The sequence below is a fragment of the Mustela lutreola genome, chromosome 1 (genome assembly GCF_030435805.1).
Source record: "Mustela lutreola isolate mMusLut2 chromosome 1, mMusLut2.pri, whole genome shotgun sequence".
NCBI classification, from domain to species: Eukaryota; Metazoa; Chordata; class Mammalia; order Carnivora; family Mustelidae; genus Mustela; species Mustela lutreola.
The window spans coordinates 3,035,987-3,053,948 of NC_081290.1; the positions used below are offsets into that span (position 1 = coordinate 3,035,987).

Here is a 17,962-nt window from a genome sequence, read left to right on the forward strand (position 1 = left end):
CACTTCTCTGCTTCATTATAGATCTTATACGAACAAGACTGGGCTCAATTAATTACCCAAAGTAATAAACAAAAGAATGTAACATGCTTTAGTATGTCCATCAGCTCTGTTGGTCTTGTAGTCGGGACAGAAGAAATGAGTAGGAAGACATGAGGAGGGCCTGGGAATTTTGAGGAAGAACAAGTTTTTTTTTTTTTTTTTTTTTTTTTGAAGATTTTATTTATTTATTTGGCAGAGATCACAAGTAGGCAGAGAGAGAGAGGGGGAAGCAGGCTCCCTGCTGAGCAGAGAGCCCTGGGATCATGAACTGAGCTGAAGGCAGAGGCTTTAACCCACTGAACCATCCAGGCGTCCCAAGGAAGAACGAGTTTTAAGTTCAAGATATTTTGTTTTAGTTTAGGCCTAGGACATGATAGATTCTGGATCAGTTTGTGGGGTCCCAGAAGAGGAACAGGCAATGAATCCAGAAGCTAGGGGAGGTGGGGATACAAACTGGTGTAGCTACTGTGGAAAACTGGTATGAAGTTTCCTCAAAAAGTTAAAAATAGAACTATCCTTCAATCCAGCAATGGCGCTACTAGGTATTTACCAGAAGGGCACAAAAATACTGATTCTAAGGGACATGTGCATCCTGATGTTTGCAGCAGCATTTCCAGTCATAGCCAAATTAGGGAGAGGCCCCTTTCCACCCCAGCAGGTACGAAGCAGATGGTGCTCTCCAAGAGGCAGTCCGACTGGGGGTCTGTCTGAGTTTATTAAAGCTTTCATCCCGGGCTCCTGGGTGGCTCTGTGGGTTAAGCCTCTGCCTCTGGCTCAGGTCATGATCTCAGGGTCCTGGGATCAACCCCGCATTGGGGGTCTCTGCACAGCAGGGAGTCTGCTCTGCCCCCCCCCCACCTGCCTCTCTGCCTACTTGTGCCCTATTTCCAAAAAATAAATAAATAAATTTAAAAAAGCTTTCATCCATTCATCTCTCCCAGTCTAGCTGCTATAGGAGTGAGGTCCAAGGTACCATTTTATTGTGTCCTGACTGGTCTCCTTGCTGCTTCCAAATCCATTGTCATACCAGCTGGAATGATCTTTGAAAAGCAGAGACCAGAATACTTTATCCTGTATCCCACCGCATGGGTTAAAACCCTGTAATGGGCTCCTATAAAGTATCTTGTTTGTCACAGTCTACAATGCACCGTGTGATCTGGCCCCTGCCTGCCTTCCTCACTGCATCTTACCCACAAAGTTCGAGCCATTCTGCTTTTCCTTCCTTTTTCTTGAATGTGCTAAGCCCATCTGTACTGTGAGCTGCACACACTAAGGGGAGTTTCCTCCTTTGGTTCTCGGAATAGCTGATTGCCTTTCTGAGTCACCTAGCCAGTCGTTTTCTATCATATTGCCGTATTTTAACTCTGCGAAGCACCTGCTAATATGGTATTTACTTCTTTACCTTCGTTTTTCCTCCTCGGGCAGGCTGCAAGCTTCACGACAGCGGGCCTTGTCTCGTTCTGAGCAGGGCCACCGCATCAGTGGTCTTCAGGACTCTTTTTAAAGGGACTGGTGCCTGGTGCCAAAGCGCTCACGAACTTGGTGGTGCGTGGAAGACAATGTCGAGGCAAGGTCAACGCACGACAGCCCGGCCACAAGCAGAAGGGCCGGGACAGGCAGCGTGTGAGTCCGCACGACAGAACTTGTTCTCATGAAGCATCAACTTAGATGACACAGGAGGGGGGACACCTCCTGTTCCTGCCAGGGGGGCCGCAGGTTCTGATCGCCCGTGTCAACGCGGGGAGGCGAAGTCGCAGGTGGAGGTGCGGGGGGCCAGGCGGCCGCAGTGCAGGGGCGGGGGCCCGAGTCCCTCACGCTTGGGCTCCTGCAGGAGTGCGGCCCGGAGGGCCTAGTTGGCTGCAAGATAAAGTTTTTAAATTTTCTGGAATTTGGGACAGATGACGGTTGCATGGGTTATTTGGGGGCACAACTTTCCGGTCCTAGAATTCTGCCCAGGGCCTGGCCTCCACCCCTCCCCGCTGCCCGCACCCCTGTCTGGGCTCCGAGCCAAAGGTTCACAGCGCGGCTGCGGGCGGGGAGGAAGCGGCCTGGTCCCGGCCCGCGGCTCGGGCGGCGGCGGGAGCGCCCGCGGCGGGGGGGTGGGGGTGGGGGGCGGGGACGAGCCCGCCCCGCCCCGAGGCGCTGCCCCCGGGGTCCCCGAGGGCCGCTCGCAGCCGCGCGGGTCGGGGCGGCCGCGGCGGACGGTGCGGTTCGAGCCCTCGGAGTCCGGCCCGCCCCGCGGGACCCACGCGCGCGTGTGGCTGCGGCGCAGGCCCCGCCCCCGGACGCGCACCCACACCCGGACGGCCCGGCCCGACCCCCTCCGCCAGGCCGAGCGGCCACTCTGCGCCGAGCCGGGGCCCGCTCGGCCTCCCGCACGCAGGGCAGCGGCCGGCGCCAGCGCGGAGCCCGGGGGCGCGTGTGCAGCGCGGGGCGACCCGGCCGGGGCGGGGGCGGGGGCCGCGCTCCACGTCTGCGCGGCTCCGCGGGTCCAGCGGCCGCCGGGCTTCGGCGCTGCGGGCGGAGCGGGGCGGCCCGGCGGGTCGGCGGCGGCGGCGAGCGCCGGGCCGGAGCGGGGGCGGCCCTCGAGCCCTCGGGGGCCGCGCCTCCGGGGCCGTCGTCGGGAGTTCCGGCGGCCGCGTCTCCCTTTGTCCTGCTGGGACCTCCCTCCCCGCGTCCGTCCGCGGGTCCCGCCGCCCCGGCCGCTCGCCGTCCCCCGCCCCGGGGCGCGTCCCCGCCGAGCCGGGACCAGGGCGGTGGGAGCGGACGCGGCCGCAGGATGGTGGCGGGGCTGTGCCCGGCGCGCAGTCCCGGGAGCTGGCTGGTCCCCGGGCTGTGGCTGCTGCTGCTCGGCGGTCCGGGGGCGCCGGCGAGCGTCCCGGAGCAGCCGTCCTGCACGAGAGCCTTCGACCTCTACTTCGTCCTGGACAAGTGAGTGCTGGGGGGGGGGCTCTTCTGGCGGCGGCGGTGCAGGGGCTGTGGGGGGGGGGGACACGAGGCTGCGCGAGCGCCCTGGGGAGGGGGGCTGGAGCCCGACGGCGGGGCTCCGTGCGTCCACGTCCGAGGACCGGGAGCTCTGCCGTCGGTGCCGGCGGGTCGGGGGCTCTCGGTGGGGGGGTCGGGGGGCGCTGTTGGCTGGTCCTGGGGCCTCTGGGGAAGGGGCAGAGTGTCTGGGGCGGCCGTGTGCATCCCCGCAGCGCGGACCGGCCTGCCCTAGGCCCCTCTGCCTTCGCCCCCTCGAGCTGGCTGCACTTTGCGGGGCCCCATCCTGGCCCCAGCGCTGCCCCCGGAGCCTGCAAAGCCCCAGGTTTGCATTTCCCGGGAAGGAAGGTTGTGCTTGTTTCGAGGAGGCGGGATCCTTCTCCGAGCACTTGGGCAGGTGGTCCCCGAGGGCGGTGGGCTTCCCGGACACTCGGGCGCCCAGAGAATCCCGGGAGCCAACCCGAGTCCAGCCGCCGGGGCTGTAACTTTGCTTGAGGTACAGGCCCGGTGACCCCCACGTACACGTTTTGTTGTTGTGTTTGGTTTGCTTCTGATCAGCTCGACTTCACTTCGCAGGTCTGGGAGTGTGGCTAATAATTGGATCGAAATTTACAACTTTGTGCAGCAGCTCACGGAGAGATTCGTGAGGTACCTCTGCTTCCCTTTCCTTTTCCAGGCCGGGAGTGGGAGGTGCAGGGAAGTAGCCCCAACTGGAAGATGCTCCTGTTTCCAGACCTTCTGCAGGGAAAGCCTCCCCTGAAATGTTGATTTTTAGGTGCCTCCAGACCATTATTACACACATATAGTTACCAGGACGGCCCTTCAGTTGTTCAGGATTATTTCGTAGGGATCCCAGAAAGTTGGCTCAGGCCCTGGGGAGGCATCTTCAAATACTATTACACATGTCTTTTCCTTTCTGAATTTTCATCTGTTTTGAATTTCAGTTACGCTTTCTCATAATTTATCACATTAAACAAATTTTATGCTAATAGTATCCATAATGTATTTTTCTTTCCACACAATTCTTAACATCATAGAGGTCCTCATTAAAAAAAAAAAAAAAAAAAAAAAGTGTTGGTAAACTTCAAATGAACATGTGTTAATAACCCACTACCAGAAAAGACACTTGTGTGTGTTTAAGAGAGGACTCTTGTTTACCCAATGTGTGGGCGTGTAGCTGGTTTAACATTTAACTGTTCTATATATGCAGTAAGCCTTACTAGGAGACACTGGGTTTTCTCCTATAACAGGCATAACTGCTCTGAAGTACAGCCTACTCTCTTATTTACGGGTAACTAGGAATTAGTGGCATCTCTATTTAAAAATAACCCTAGAACACCAGGCCTTTGAGCCTTTTTTTTTTTCTTCCTCTACTTTTTCTTCTTCTTCTTCTTTTAAATGCAGTGAGCAAATGCAAGTTTATCAAGATAATGGAAAGGACACAAAAAGGAGCTGTATCATTAAATATTGCTTCTTTCAGTCTTGTTAGCCCAAATGTTTTCTGTAAAACAGGCTTGGATGATCAAAACATTTTGAAAGTCATGTTGTAAGTAACTTCAAACAATCTGTAGAGGCCTAGGCAATCCTTGCTTTCAGTTATTGGCAGCAGTAAACTTATCCCTATAAAAATGTATGCTTGTCCATGTTCAATCATCAGTCTCCTGCTTAAAAGCCAAGTATAACACTCTCATTTCTGGACAGGGTCTGAAGTAAAACTGTCTAGGAAAGAAAAATAAATAAGGCCCTATATCTTTAAATGTGAAAGGCAGTAGAGACGGTTTATAAATTTTCTGATTTAATCTGAGAGTGTGCAGAGAGTATCACATAGATTTTGATTGAAAGTAATGGATCATTTCAATACAACATTTTGAAAAAGCGGGGCTTTTATTTATTTGGTCTGGTTTGCAAGTTGCAATTCTATGCTACGCAGTTCTCTGGCTCAAATTTAGTTGCTTAGTTACTAAGTCATGATACGTTGTAGAAAGTGACTAAAGGCTGACTACTGGATGAGAGTGTCTTTAAATATGGAAAAGCCTTTGAGGTCATTCTGATCTTCAGTTTATAGATCTTAGTTTCCTGTCTTCAGTTGTAGAGCTTGGTCGTAGTTGGGGGGAGTGTCTTGGAGACAAGAACCGGTCTGTGAGATAACATGCCCAAAGCTTACCAGATGTAGCTAACTGGGCCATGGCTTGCCGGTGGGCAGTATGATGTTTGAGACTTGGACAATAGAAAAATGTCTAATCGAAACTGATTTGTGAGTCTCTTTCCCATTGTCCATGATACTCTTTAAGTTTTCTTACTTGGGGATCACTTTTGTCTGAACTCACATCATAATTGTGGTAATTTAATCAAACTGACTGCTCTCCAGCCCTTCAATGTTGCTAATGACAATTGCTTAGAAGGGCCTGGCCTCTTTAAGGAGATGAGCTAGAACAGGGAGAATACTGAAGGGAAGAAATCTTTTCTTTGAAAAGATTTTACATCAGCATAGAATTCATCTTTCTAGTTAGTCTCTTCCCTGAATGGCCTTAGGGGTCGTGGAGGATGGCTTGAGTGCTGAGATGCTGTGACTCATCCCGGGCCGGCTTAGTCCGTGTATCTATTTAGGAAGTCCCATTTAGAAGAAGCCTGGACCATCAGAGTCGGATTTTAACTGAGACTCCATAGCCATGGATCTGTATTACATCCATACTTCTTTTAAAACTGTTTTAACTGCCTCTTTTCTTATTTTGCAGCCCTGAAATGAGATTATCCTTCATTGTGTTTTCTTCTCAAGCAACCATTATTTTGCCATTAACTGGAGACAGGTTAGTGCATTATCGTTTCACTGTAGGCTTTTAGTGGAGACTAATCTTGAAGGAATGATTGATAATTCCAAGTGGTGATTCAGGCCTCCCAGTGGAGTCAAGGAAATGCACAGACAATTCAGCTCTGTTCACTAATAGAGGAGAAAGGAGGTGTGAGGAATAGAAAAGACCAGATAATCTGAAAATCAATATCACTCTTGTAGGCTGTGGAATGTACAGTGAAACCCAGATACCTCCCTTAGTTGGGTACTCACTACTTCCCAACTTTCCCCCTCTCTGGTACTATAAGTAGTTCTACATCCATCCTGTTTAAATGTAATATATTAATCTACTAGGAATTTGCAGGACATCAGGGAGGAGAAAGATACAGTTCTCTGGATAATTTATTAGATTCAGCAGATATCCCACATCTTTCGTCTTACTCTGAGATCCAAAGGAACTTGCTTTCTATTTTTTTTTATTATATATATACTTATTTTGTGTGATAAATATACTATATATGTAATATAAAATATAACATATAAACTTGTAACTATGTGTAAAAATACATATTTTATATACTTAAGTATATATAAATATAAATACAAATATAAAGATTATACCTATAAATGAAAAATACATAAATTCTTGTGAAAGATGTGGTGTTTTCCAAGTCACTGCCGTGGTTTTTTATATGACCTCTTCTGTGTCACCTGAAACCAGTGACAAGTTAGAAGTAGTCACTGACATGTTTTAAAGAATGGCTAGTTTCCACTGGATCAGTTTTGTGTAGTAGACTATGAGTTCCAGAGTAGGAAGAGAGATTTTCTTCTTCATTTTTGTATCCACTTTACTTAACACAAAGTATGGAAAGATAGTTTTTGCTCAATTCCTGTTGGATGAACGGATGGCTTAGCATTCTTTTCAAATCCTATTTCTCCGAACTGTTATTTCAGTCAGGGAGGCTGGTGTACTTTGTTTGGCATAATATGTGGATTTCTGAAAAGCTATACTTGAATACAGCTTTTTTTTTTTAATAAATTAATTTTTTCTTTAAAAATGTCAAGAAAATAAGTGTGCCTGGATGGCTCAGTGGGTTATAAAGCCTCTGCCTTCGGCTCAAGTCATGATCTCAGGGTCCTGGGATCGAGCCCCGCATCGGGCTCTCTGCTCAGCAGGGAGCCTGCTTCCTCCTCTCTCTCTGCCTGCCTCTGCCTACTTGTGATCTCTGTCTCTGTCAAATAAATAAATAAAATCTTTAATAAAAATGTCAAGAAAATGTAATTTTTTAAATGTATTTTGTTTCTTTCAACTTTTTACTTAAGCTCTGGTTAAGGAAACATAATATTTAAAGAAACTCAGGGAGAGAACTTACTTACATGTTGCAGAATTAATTTGGAAAATTATGTGTGTATATATATACATATATATAGACATTATGTGTATATATATCCATACATATGGATATATATATATGATATATATATATATATAAACTTCTAATTTATTGGTGCTTTAAGTTTCGCTTTTTCTGGAGAGGAAATGCCTCTGTAGATGAGGCGTCCCGCTCACGACCTCTGTCTTCCCTTTGAGCCTTTCCTTCCGTACTTTCTTGTGTACGTCTCGGTGTCAGAACAACAGGAGTCCCTTATCACCCACGTGCAATAGCTTTGCTTCCATGAAAAGAAATTTTTTTCATTGCCCAGTTTAATTTTCAAAGATGCACATAGATCTCCTAATGGGGTCTATTCATTAGGAGAAGGAACAGACAGTTCAACATTTACCCAGCGCATACGTAGGGAAAAGCCCTCGGCATAACACCAGACACAGAGTAGCCACAGTCGTCACCTGCTTGTGCTACCAGGTTCTGTGTAGGCACTTTCCGTGGGGGTCCTCCAGCACTGGGAAGATGAAGTGTAGTGATTAGCCAACCGAACTGGTATTGCTTAGAAATGCTTGGAAAGGGGTTAAAGTGTTAATCTAGTTTGGAGAGTCTTCCCTTATCATGGGGGGACTCTCACAGAGCAGAGGACTGGGGGAAAGGGCTTCTCTCTGAAGAGGCAGCAGATTGAGGGTTGCAGTGGAGAGTCACTGACCCAATTTCCTAGCCAAATGGTCAAGGACAAGATAATTTGACCTCTTCATGCCTCAGTTTTGTCCGTTTATGTAATGGTGACAGCGAGGATGGTGACAACAGTATCTGCGTCGTAAGACCGTTGTAGAACGAAGTCCGTGAGTGTGGAGAATGCAGGACAGAGCCCGGTGCGGGTGTGTTCAAGAGATGGAAGTTCTGTCCTTGTTACTCTCCATTTCTACTACCATTATTATTACTTAGTCTAGGGGATATGTAGTGTTTTCATGATTAGGGAGGGATGATGCTTACATAAAGGGATAATGGTGCTGCTTAAAAGGATTTATAATCTAGGACGGATGTGAATAATGCTGCTTGAACTTAGATACAGTTCACTCCTCTTACTCTTTTTAAATAATGATGTGTTCATTTTTAATGAATTGTACTATCTGTGGCATGCTGAATTTGTGTGTGGCGGGGCAGAAAGCACATTAAGGAGGCCTCGGTTAGAATTACAGCTGTGCCGCTTCCTGATTCAGAGACGTGGGGCGGATCGTCTGCTCAGGGTGTCAGTTTTTATGTGTGCAAACGGTGACAGAATTGGCCATGTTTTCTTTCTTTATTTTTTGAATCTTTATTATTGATACTCTTGGCTTTCTTAAGAGCGTTTTTGTAAAGATCAAAATAAGACAATGCAGAGAAAAGTACTTTGTATATCACGGAACGGTTTCCGTTAAAGGGTAATATTTTCTGTTCCTAGTTGTTCTTTTACCAATTTTATTTTATTAAATCAGTAACTTCTCAAGTGTCTCTGTCCTGGGTATTTGGTTAGAGGGTCACTTTTCCTCCATTACCTGCTCTCAAGGGTGTAGAAACAGCTCACATATTTAGATACAAAATCCGAACAAATATTTCCACAACTATTGTGGATCTTTGTTTCAAAGCGTAGACAATGGAATTTTACCTATAAACTTAATTGATGTCCTAGATCACATCACACAGAGACCTGATAAAATGAGACACACAGCAGGTTCCAGAGTTTTGGTCCTATTGCTTATAATTCTTCATTCCTTTGGTCATTATGAGAAGTACTTCATGTTTCTCAGAGTGTTGCTAAGTATTTTCGGTAGAGATGAAGGAGATTGGAAGGCACCGAGTCCTTAAGACAGAGCAGTGTCTTATAGAATTTCAACATGGCGTCCAACACGCTGTAAGTACGTGAATAGAGTAATAAACGTGGCAGGATATGATCAGTTCTACATTTTATATACTCATAATATAAAAACTTTACCCTTTTAAGTGTTTCAGTTTGAGACACTCTCTTCTCTTCTCTTGCCCCATGATTTTTGTCCTGTGGGTATCCGTTAGCTCATTCATCTACTTATCTACCTACCTGCTTGCCTACCTTATATATGACGTATTGGGAATTATGGGCTCTGCGGGCAACACAAAGACGAGTAATCTAGTGTGTGTGAGAGTAAGGAGTGTGCAAATGCACTTAAATAGCTCACGGCTGGGGCGCCTGGGCAGCTCAGTCGGTCACGCCACTGACTTCGGCTCAGGTCGTGATCCCAGAGTTCTGGAATCGAGTTCTGCATCAGGTTCCCAGCTCCGCGGGCAGTCTGCTTCTCCCTCTGACCTTCTGCCCTCTCATGCTCTCTCTCTCTCTTTCTCTCTCTCTCTCACTCTCAAATAAATAAATAAAATCTTAAAAAAAAAATAAATAGCTCAGGGCTGTATTATAGGATCAGATAAGAGGAAAGTCCTGTGTTGATTCAATATGGACACATCTGGCCTTTCAATACTAGGGAACCTGAATCAAGAGTAATTTTAAAGGATATTTTTAGTTATTATGCTACATAATTGGGGATAGTGAATTATGCTCAGCTCTATTCAATATGATCTTAATGATGTGAAAGTGATTTAGTTGAAAACATTTAGTGAACAGTTATTATGTGCTAGGCAGTGTGCAAAATGCTTTCCATTCATTACCTCATTTAATCCTCATATTAATACACGTAATACATGCTATTATTATCTTAACTCTACAAATGAGGAAATGGAAGCTCAGAAAGGTAATGTAGCTTATCCAAGGACGTACAGCTAATACATGGTGAGGGTATAATTAGCCACGATGGTCTTTTAAAGTGTAAGGTAGCACATGCCCCTCTCATGCTCACCACAGTTCTGATGGCTTGGGATGGAAAGCCCATGTCTCCTGGTGGCCTAAAAGCCCTACCTAAATGCCCTTACGCAACCCTCTCCTACCACATTGCGTGCCACAGTTTAGCCCACGAGTCCTTCCGTTCCTTGAACAGGCCAGGCTTGTTCCCGCATTATGAATTTTGCTCTTTCTCTGCCCCAGGACTTCCCCGGGCTAGCTCATTCTTATTATTGGGCGTCATCCCTGTGCCCCCTCCTCTGAGACCCTGAGCCTGGCCATCAAGTCTACAGGCGCTCTGGCCCTCCTCCTCAGAAATCTGTCACGATAGTCTATTTGTTTATCACTTTTTGAAATTTTTCTGTTAATGTATTTTGATCTCCGTCGCCCTGGCTAACTTGCACGAGAGCAGAGGGTCTTCTTTGTCTTGCTCGTTCATGTATTTGCTACTAGAACAGAGCCTGGCACACAGTAGATACTCAGCAAATGCTTGCTGGGTGAACGGTTGAATTGGTCTGACTCTAGAACCTGCGTTATTAACTACTATAATATATTTTCTCTCTTTGAGACATGATAAATGATGACTTAGATTTGCTAAATTTCTTTCCTACTCTTGTAGATCAGTTACAAACATTTTCAACTCTCTTTTTAGTGTATTTATTCCCAAATTGAAAAAGTCATATAATTGTTTGACTTGAGCACAATGATCAATTACTTAAGAAAAAATATTCCTGCGGCAGACTTACAGGAAATTAAAGGGAGAAGTCATTTGATTAAGTTTAGAGAATATATACATTTCTGTTATTTGAAAAGATTTCTTCTTATTCCTTAAAATATGATTTAAAATTTTCCTTGTGATAAAACAGCCCTTCATAGGAATTGGTAGCTTATAAATCGGTTCATTAATTTTGCACAGAAACTTGGCAGTATCTGTAAAACTTTAGAAGGTTCCTATCAGCCATTCTGCTTTTTAGGACTGTGTTCCACAACCCTAGCACCCATGTGCAAAGATAGGTCTGTGCAAAGTGGACCCTGCAGTGTCGTTCTTAATAGTGAACATTGCATTCAGCCTAAATGTGTTTCAATTGGTGTAATTAAAAAATATAGAATGGGATGCTATGTAGTCATGAAATGAAAAATCCATGTATATTAACATGAAAATATATCTAAGATCCATTAATTGAGAAAAGCAGGTGGCAGAATTCTCTGTTAAGTATGATTTTGTTTTCCTAAAATAAAAACAAAAAATCTTTAACCGTTTTTATGGTGTGTGTGTGTGTGGTCATAAATGCAAGGAAAAAAGTCTGGAAGACACAACAAGCTGCTGACAACGATACTGTCTTAGTGAGAATCAGGGTGAGGAGAACCTTCATTTTTTAAATTTCCATGCACATTGGTGATTCAGTTTTATTTTAACATTATTATTTGTAAAAAGACAAAAACAAAAACAAAAAAACCCCCAAATGCTCAAATAAAAAAAAATGTTACTGACGTCTTTAGCCAGAGATAGCTGCCTTAGGGACAGAATGGAATTTGGGAGTTGGAAAGAGAACGCGTTCAGAAAGGACACATATGGGGCGCCTGGGTGGCTCAGTGGGTTGAGCCTCTGCCTTCGGCTCAGGTCGTGATCCCAGGGTCCTGGGATCGAGCCCCACATCGGGCTCTCTGCTCAGCGGGGAGCCTGCTTCCTCCTCTCTCTCTGCCTGTCTCTCTGCCTACTTGTGATCTCTGTCTCTGTCAAATAAATAAATAAAATCTTAAAAAAAAAAAAAAAAAGGAAAAGAAAAGAAAGAACACATATCCAGTCGCTACCTTGGGGGATCCTGACGTCTCCTTTTTAAAATGAAATCACCAGGCGTGGACCTTGAGTCAGGTAGACATGGACGCGTCATACTAGTTGTGTGACCTTGGGCAAGTAATGCCACTTCTTGGTGGCCGGTTCTCTTGCCCGATGGAAGGAGCGAATCGTTCCTACCATATCACCACATTAGGACGATTACACGCCTGTGACCCATGGTGTGGGCCGGGGTCGGAGGCTGAGAAGGAGTTCGGAGGTGATCAGTGTACACCACTGTCACTTCATCCCCGGGCGGCAGGATTCAAACCGTAGTTCAGAGAGGCCACATGAATTTGCTCGAAGTGACACAGCTCGGTACTTGGGGTCCGACTCCGGACACGAGCGCTCACCGTGGTCGTGCCTCGGACTGGCTGGCCGTGTTCCCCTTCTCCGCTTTGCACAGTTAGACTTTGCCATAATCCCGAGCCCTGTTCCCGTACAGACCAGTGATGCGGTGAGAGGAAGCCACTGTAGTTTTCGTTGTTGTGAATCGTATTGGAGAAGTGGTTCCTCCCAGTTAGAGAAGTCCGCTTGGGCCACACTTTGTGCAGATCCGGAGAGGTCTTGGCGAGGCAGCAGCTCAGGTTCTGGGTGTGGATGCGCTGGCGGTGACTTTCAGGGCGGCCCCGCATCTGCCTCAGGGTCTCCAGCGTGGACCCCGGGGTGTCTCGGGCCTGGGAGACGCACCGGCGCGGGTGGTGAGCTGCGGGGGTCGGTTTCTCCTGGCTCACCGGGCAGGGAAGCGGGGCAAAGCGTGCACCCAGGCGGCCAGTGTGGGCCTCGGGTGTGACCCACGTGCCACACTCCGGTAAGCGCCGACTAAGCTGCAGAGAACTTTTTCACAAACCCAGACTGCACAGCACTGTGTCAGCAGCTGTTTTTGAATCTAGAGCCGCTGCCTTGGATTCGCTGGTCCGGACTCTGGACCGCAGGGACACTAGCATATGTTGGCCTTAGAGCGACGTGTTACAGAAACCATCAGCAGGTTCTGATTCGTGACCGAACACTGCAGAAGTTAGTGGCTTACACAACGGCCGTTTTATTATCGTTCACAACTCTGTGGGTGGACGGCGTGGCCGGGAGGTTCCTCTGCCCCATGCGATGTGACCGACGCTACCGTCTTTAGAGGCTGGTGGTTCTTCTGGAGCTCAGCTGGAGCTGTTTGGTGGAAGGACGTGGTTCTCCTCCGTGGGACCTCCTTCTGCGGCACCGCTTCCCGCGGAATGATGACTGCGGTCCGAGAGAGCATTCCAGCCGCAAGTGTTGCAAGAAGAAGGAATCCAAGTCCCCATTTTTTTAAGGGTTGAACTCAGATGGCCACGAGCATCACTCTCCCTTACCCGATGGCCAGGCAGTAGCAGTGCGAGGCCAGATTCAAGTGGGGGGCGCGTCAGTGCCGTCTCTTGATGGGAGAGTGGGCCTATAGGGAGTGGGAAGGGGTGGACAGAGGTCGTATTAGAGGTCACCTGCTAGAGGTTCTATGAAAAGTAATAATGAAACTCCAAGATGCATCTCTTTCAAAAGAGATGTAAGCTTGTCGGCTTAGAGAGAAGATATAACCCTTGCATGTAACCAAAATAAAAAATTAGACTGGTAATTTGGGCTCTAGTCTTTAGATTCTAGTGTGACCTGTAATCCCTCTCAGTAAAGTCTGAATGCGAAGTGTCCTTAGAGAATTACTTTCATAATTTTTATTGACCTCTTTCTTTCTTTTATTCTTTTCCATAAATGAAAATGATTTGTTTATTAACAACATTAATACATTCTCTTTTACTTTTATATTTTTAACATTACCATTATGTGCTTCTTGAATCACGTTAGCATAGATAGGCACATTTTACTTCACCTCCATAATTTTAAAAAGTATTATTAAATTTCAGCTATCAAGTACTTAAAAATTAACAAAAGGTCAGGTACCTTCTAGTGCACTGTGAGGATGGAAGTTTTCTTAACTGAAAATGACTGCAAATTTTTAGAAATATCTTAAAAATTTTAGCTGTGAAAGAAGTACATTTTGAGGGTGTTGGTATTCAAGTCTATATTCTTATTCAAGAGCAAGAGTCCACACTCACGGATGTGACTTGTTGTTTGTGTAATTTAATATAAAGTTTTAACAAGGTGTGTTTTGCGAGGAAGGAGTAAAGGCACAGCTCCCAAATGAGGCTTCTGAACTGGGACTAACAAAGCCGATAATCGTCCTTGAGTTTCCTTCTGCAGAGAAGGAGACCAGAGTAGAGCGGGGGTATAAACAGTGGGTGATGATAATGGACTCCTGCATGCTGTGCGGTACACGCAGGGTTCTCCATGGGATAGTACCTTTCGTTTTGATTAAATTCTGCTACGTAAGTGCAGTCCCTCACCCCCATTTTTCAGATGGGAGAAGTGGAGGACCAGAGAGCTACCTAACTTACCCGGAGTTGCAAAACAAGGAGGTGTGAGGGTTGAGAATTGAGGTCCAGGCCCGGTTGCTAGAGCTGTGGGCTGCAGCGTTGATGCAGAGTGACGAGGGTGTGCTGGTGGGAACCTCGCTCGATCCCTCTCGCGTGACCTGATTAGGGAATTATAGAATCATAACTAATTACAATTATAACTCATATCTGTTAATATTACTATTAATAACTAATGCCATCTGACGGTGGTAGTGTACACTGATAACCTTTGTACCAAACACTTCATATGTGTTACAATGTGATAGCTTTTCCAGAAGAGCAACATGGCGGTGGAGGAGAACCTGTGGGGAAGAGAGTTTGGTTTAGGTCCTACGCACGCTCTTTCTCTTGTCTCTCTTCTGCTACCCGCTCTGTCCAGGCACCTGCTACCTTCTGAATGCTCAAAGCCCAGTTACATTATAAACATCATAGTGGGCACCCCCAAAATATCTGTAAAATGAATGAATGAAATCCCTGCTGGGCAGGCATTATCATTTACATTTTATGGAGATGGAAACTGAGCCAGTAAAGGGCCGGTGGGTGCGGTTTATTAGCTGTAGAACCAGACCTTAGCTCACCACTGATTTACGCAGGCTGCAGGCCTCCCTCCCTCATGACACAGCCTGCCCCTGACCTCTTCACAGGACCTTCTCCCACCGAAGTTCCATGTAACACCTTTCCTCCTCCTTCTCCTTCCTCCTTTCTGGTTTCTTCTTCTTCTTCTTCTTTTTTTTTTAAAGTTTTTATTTATTTGACAGACAGAGATCACAAGTAAGCTGAGAGGCAGGCAGAGAGAGAGGAGGAAGCAGGCTCCCTGCTGAGCAGAGAACCCGACACGGGGCTCGATCCCAGGACCCTGAGATCATGACCGGAGCCAAAGGCAGAGGCTTAACCCACTGAGCCACCCAGGCGCCCCTCCTTTCTGGTTTCTCTGGTTTCTGTATCAAAGTGTTCCAACTCTCAATTTGCTGAGGGAGTGCTCCTTGGAATCGAGGAGAAAGTAACCTGGTCATCAAAACCCTGCGCACATGGGAAATGACTGATACCAACTGAACAGCAGCAGCACCTACCACCTACTCGTACCTGTAACTGACTCAGTACTTCTTATGTGCCACTGAATCCTCACAATGGCCCCGTGGGGGAGATATTTTCATCCCCGTTTTACAGATGAAGAAACAAGATAGGGCTTGGAATTAATCTACGTTCTCTCTGGCTATAAGCTGTACTATCTGAGAAACTGTGTTTTATAGTTTTAAAAAAAAAATTATCCTAGTTACCCCCAAACCCTTTCAATGGAGGACTGACTGGCAAAATACTTAAGGAAAAGAGCATTCCAATAACATGGAAAGCTTTTTAAATTAGATCAGAGGTGGGCGCCTGGGTGGCTTGGCTGGTGGAGCGTCTGCTTTAGCTCAGGTCAAGATCCCGGAGTCCCAAGACAGAGTCCTCTGGCGGGCTCCCTGCTAAGTGGGGAGTCGGCTTCTCCCTCTGACCCTCCCCCGTCTGGTGCTCTGTCTCTGTCTCTTTCACTATCTCTCAGATAAATAAAATATATGTAAAAAAAGAAGATTCGATCAGAGGTTCTTATTTCTGGGTAAACATTAGAATACTCTGGGGAATTAAAAAAAAAAAAAAAAAAAAAACAAACCCTGAACGTATCACAGACCACAAGTAAATTAGAATCTCTTCAGTTAAAGCCCAGAAGGGACTTTTTTTTAACGCCCTTCTGTGATTCCAGTGACAGGCACGCTGGAGCACTGAGATGTAGATAGGATGTAGATAAGATGTAGATAAGATGTAGAGCTGTGTGTGGACGACCGGGAGCCCTTCTCTCTACCACTGTGCAAACTCAGTGCTCACTAGTGGGAGGTGCTCAGCAGGTGCATGTACATTGAGTGAAATCTAGAAAGAGTTTTGAAATCTGGAGAGTCAAGAGGTTGTCCCTTGGAAAGTTCAAGTACTATACAAATATATTGTATAAACATAATGTCCTTAGTCACAAGCAGAAGGTACTTAAAAAAAATGTGCCTTAATTGTGTTAGTTGGGCAAGTCAGCATTCTCTGCCAATAATTTTATTATGTCACTCTTTACAATATATATTTATTTGAGTTATGACATGGACACCTTCCAAAATCCAGAGTGTTCTATGGATGGAGAAAAGCCGTCGATGGGTCCCAGTGTGTGGTGGTGTGGTTGCTATGTTCCCTTCCCTTCTCTTCTTGTCTGTCCTAACCGTTCCCTTCCCTTTTAGCTCTCCCTTCTGCTGCTCAGCAGAGAAACTGGAGAGATACTAACAGAATGGAATGTGTTAGTTTATGGATTAAAAAAAATAAGTCAGTGTTTTTTTTTGCCTCTCTCTCTCTCCCTTTCTCTCTGTCTCTTCAGTCAACGTAATTATGATGTAAAAAAGAGTTGATTATAGATTTTAGCCCACTGATTCTCAACAAAAAAATCAGAGGTTTACTATCCCATTAAATTTGTTTCAATTCTGCCTCTTTCCAAAGGGTATTGGAAGCTGCAGCAAACATCACAACATTGCAGAAAGATAATAACATAGAAAAGTCAAAATCTTGGAAAAGAGGATGTAGCAATATGATAACCATAGGAACTTAGCGGAATTCTGTGAATGAGTAAGAAATTAACTGTAGGCTTCCCAACAGTTACGGCAAGAAACAGTTGACATAGTTGTAGTTAGCAGAAAGGAGGAAGTGTGTAGTGATTACTCAGGGATGACGAGAACCTTCTGCCACGGACCTTAGAGGGGATGTTATTATGTGTTATGATAGCAGCACCCTTGACTACAGCTGCACAACAAATACCAGAGTGGTTTCAGTATCACAATTCCTGTGGCAGGAGACATAACGTGAAAACCAAACGTGGTGAGGTTGATCTAAGATGTTGTTGAATTTGAGCTCCGTAGCGTGCAGTGTTCCCTTTGTTTTTATCATCCCCCACTTTTTTCTTTTTTTCAGAGCTTTCTTAGAGTTGCAGTTTCGATGAATCAGTTCTCTTTTTAGTCTACGACATCATTTTGTTTTCCCCGCTCCCCAATTAGCTGTTTGCTAACAGACAGATTTAGAACTTATTTTCAGTTGCTTGGCATCTTTCGAAGGCCTGAGATCTGCCTTGTCCTGTTTTGGCTTTTGTTTTGCCCTGTTTTGCCCTAAAATGACACTGGTTGGTGGAGGCTGACAGACTGTAGTTCCACTGAAAGGGGATAAGACCAGGCTCATGTGTGTTGGTGTTAGCGACCATTGGCAAGAACACTTCGCCTCCAACGACCGTGTAATGATGGATCCGTACTACTTAGAATATTACGGTGTCAGGTATGGTTATGGGTAGAAAAGCCAGGGCTACTCTTCTTCTTCCGGTGAAATAAGCTAGCTGAGTCCTGCCTTCCAGAAAGATTCTGCATTTCATGCAGGGCAAGTTCTTGTAGCCTCGAGTCCTCTGCTGGTGTTGTCTGGTTCTTAGAAGTAATTAAAGGGTGAGGTGAATCTGAACTGAATGGAGAAGACGTTTTTTACCATGTTACCGTGCAAAATCTGTTTGGTTAAACTTGAATTTCAGTTGTCTTTTTCATTTCCCTTTTGGCAGCAAGCATTAATGCTTGAGGACACACTGCCACTCATTTTTTGGAGATACCGAATATTTGG

The 17,962-nt window shown here is 46.0% G+C and overlaps 1 protein-coding gene across 1 annotated transcript in view; it reads left to right on the forward strand.

Moving 5' to 3' along the window:
* The first annotated feature begins 2,189 nt into the window (after positions 1–2,189).
* The window catches only part of ANTXR2 (ANTXR cell adhesion molecule 2), a 147,330-nt gene continuing 131,557 nt past the window's right edge, over positions 2,190–17,962 (forward strand). The window contains exons 1-3 of the mRNA XM_059155773.1: positions 2,190–2,970; positions 3,598–3,669; positions 5,757–5,828. Of these exons, the coding sequence (XP_059011756.1) occupies positions 2,819–2,970; positions 3,598–3,669; positions 5,757–5,828 (296 nt within the window). The 5' untranslated portion in view covers positions 2,190–2,818. The remainder of the gene's footprint in view (positions 2,971–3,597; positions 3,670–5,756; positions 5,829–17,962) is intronic.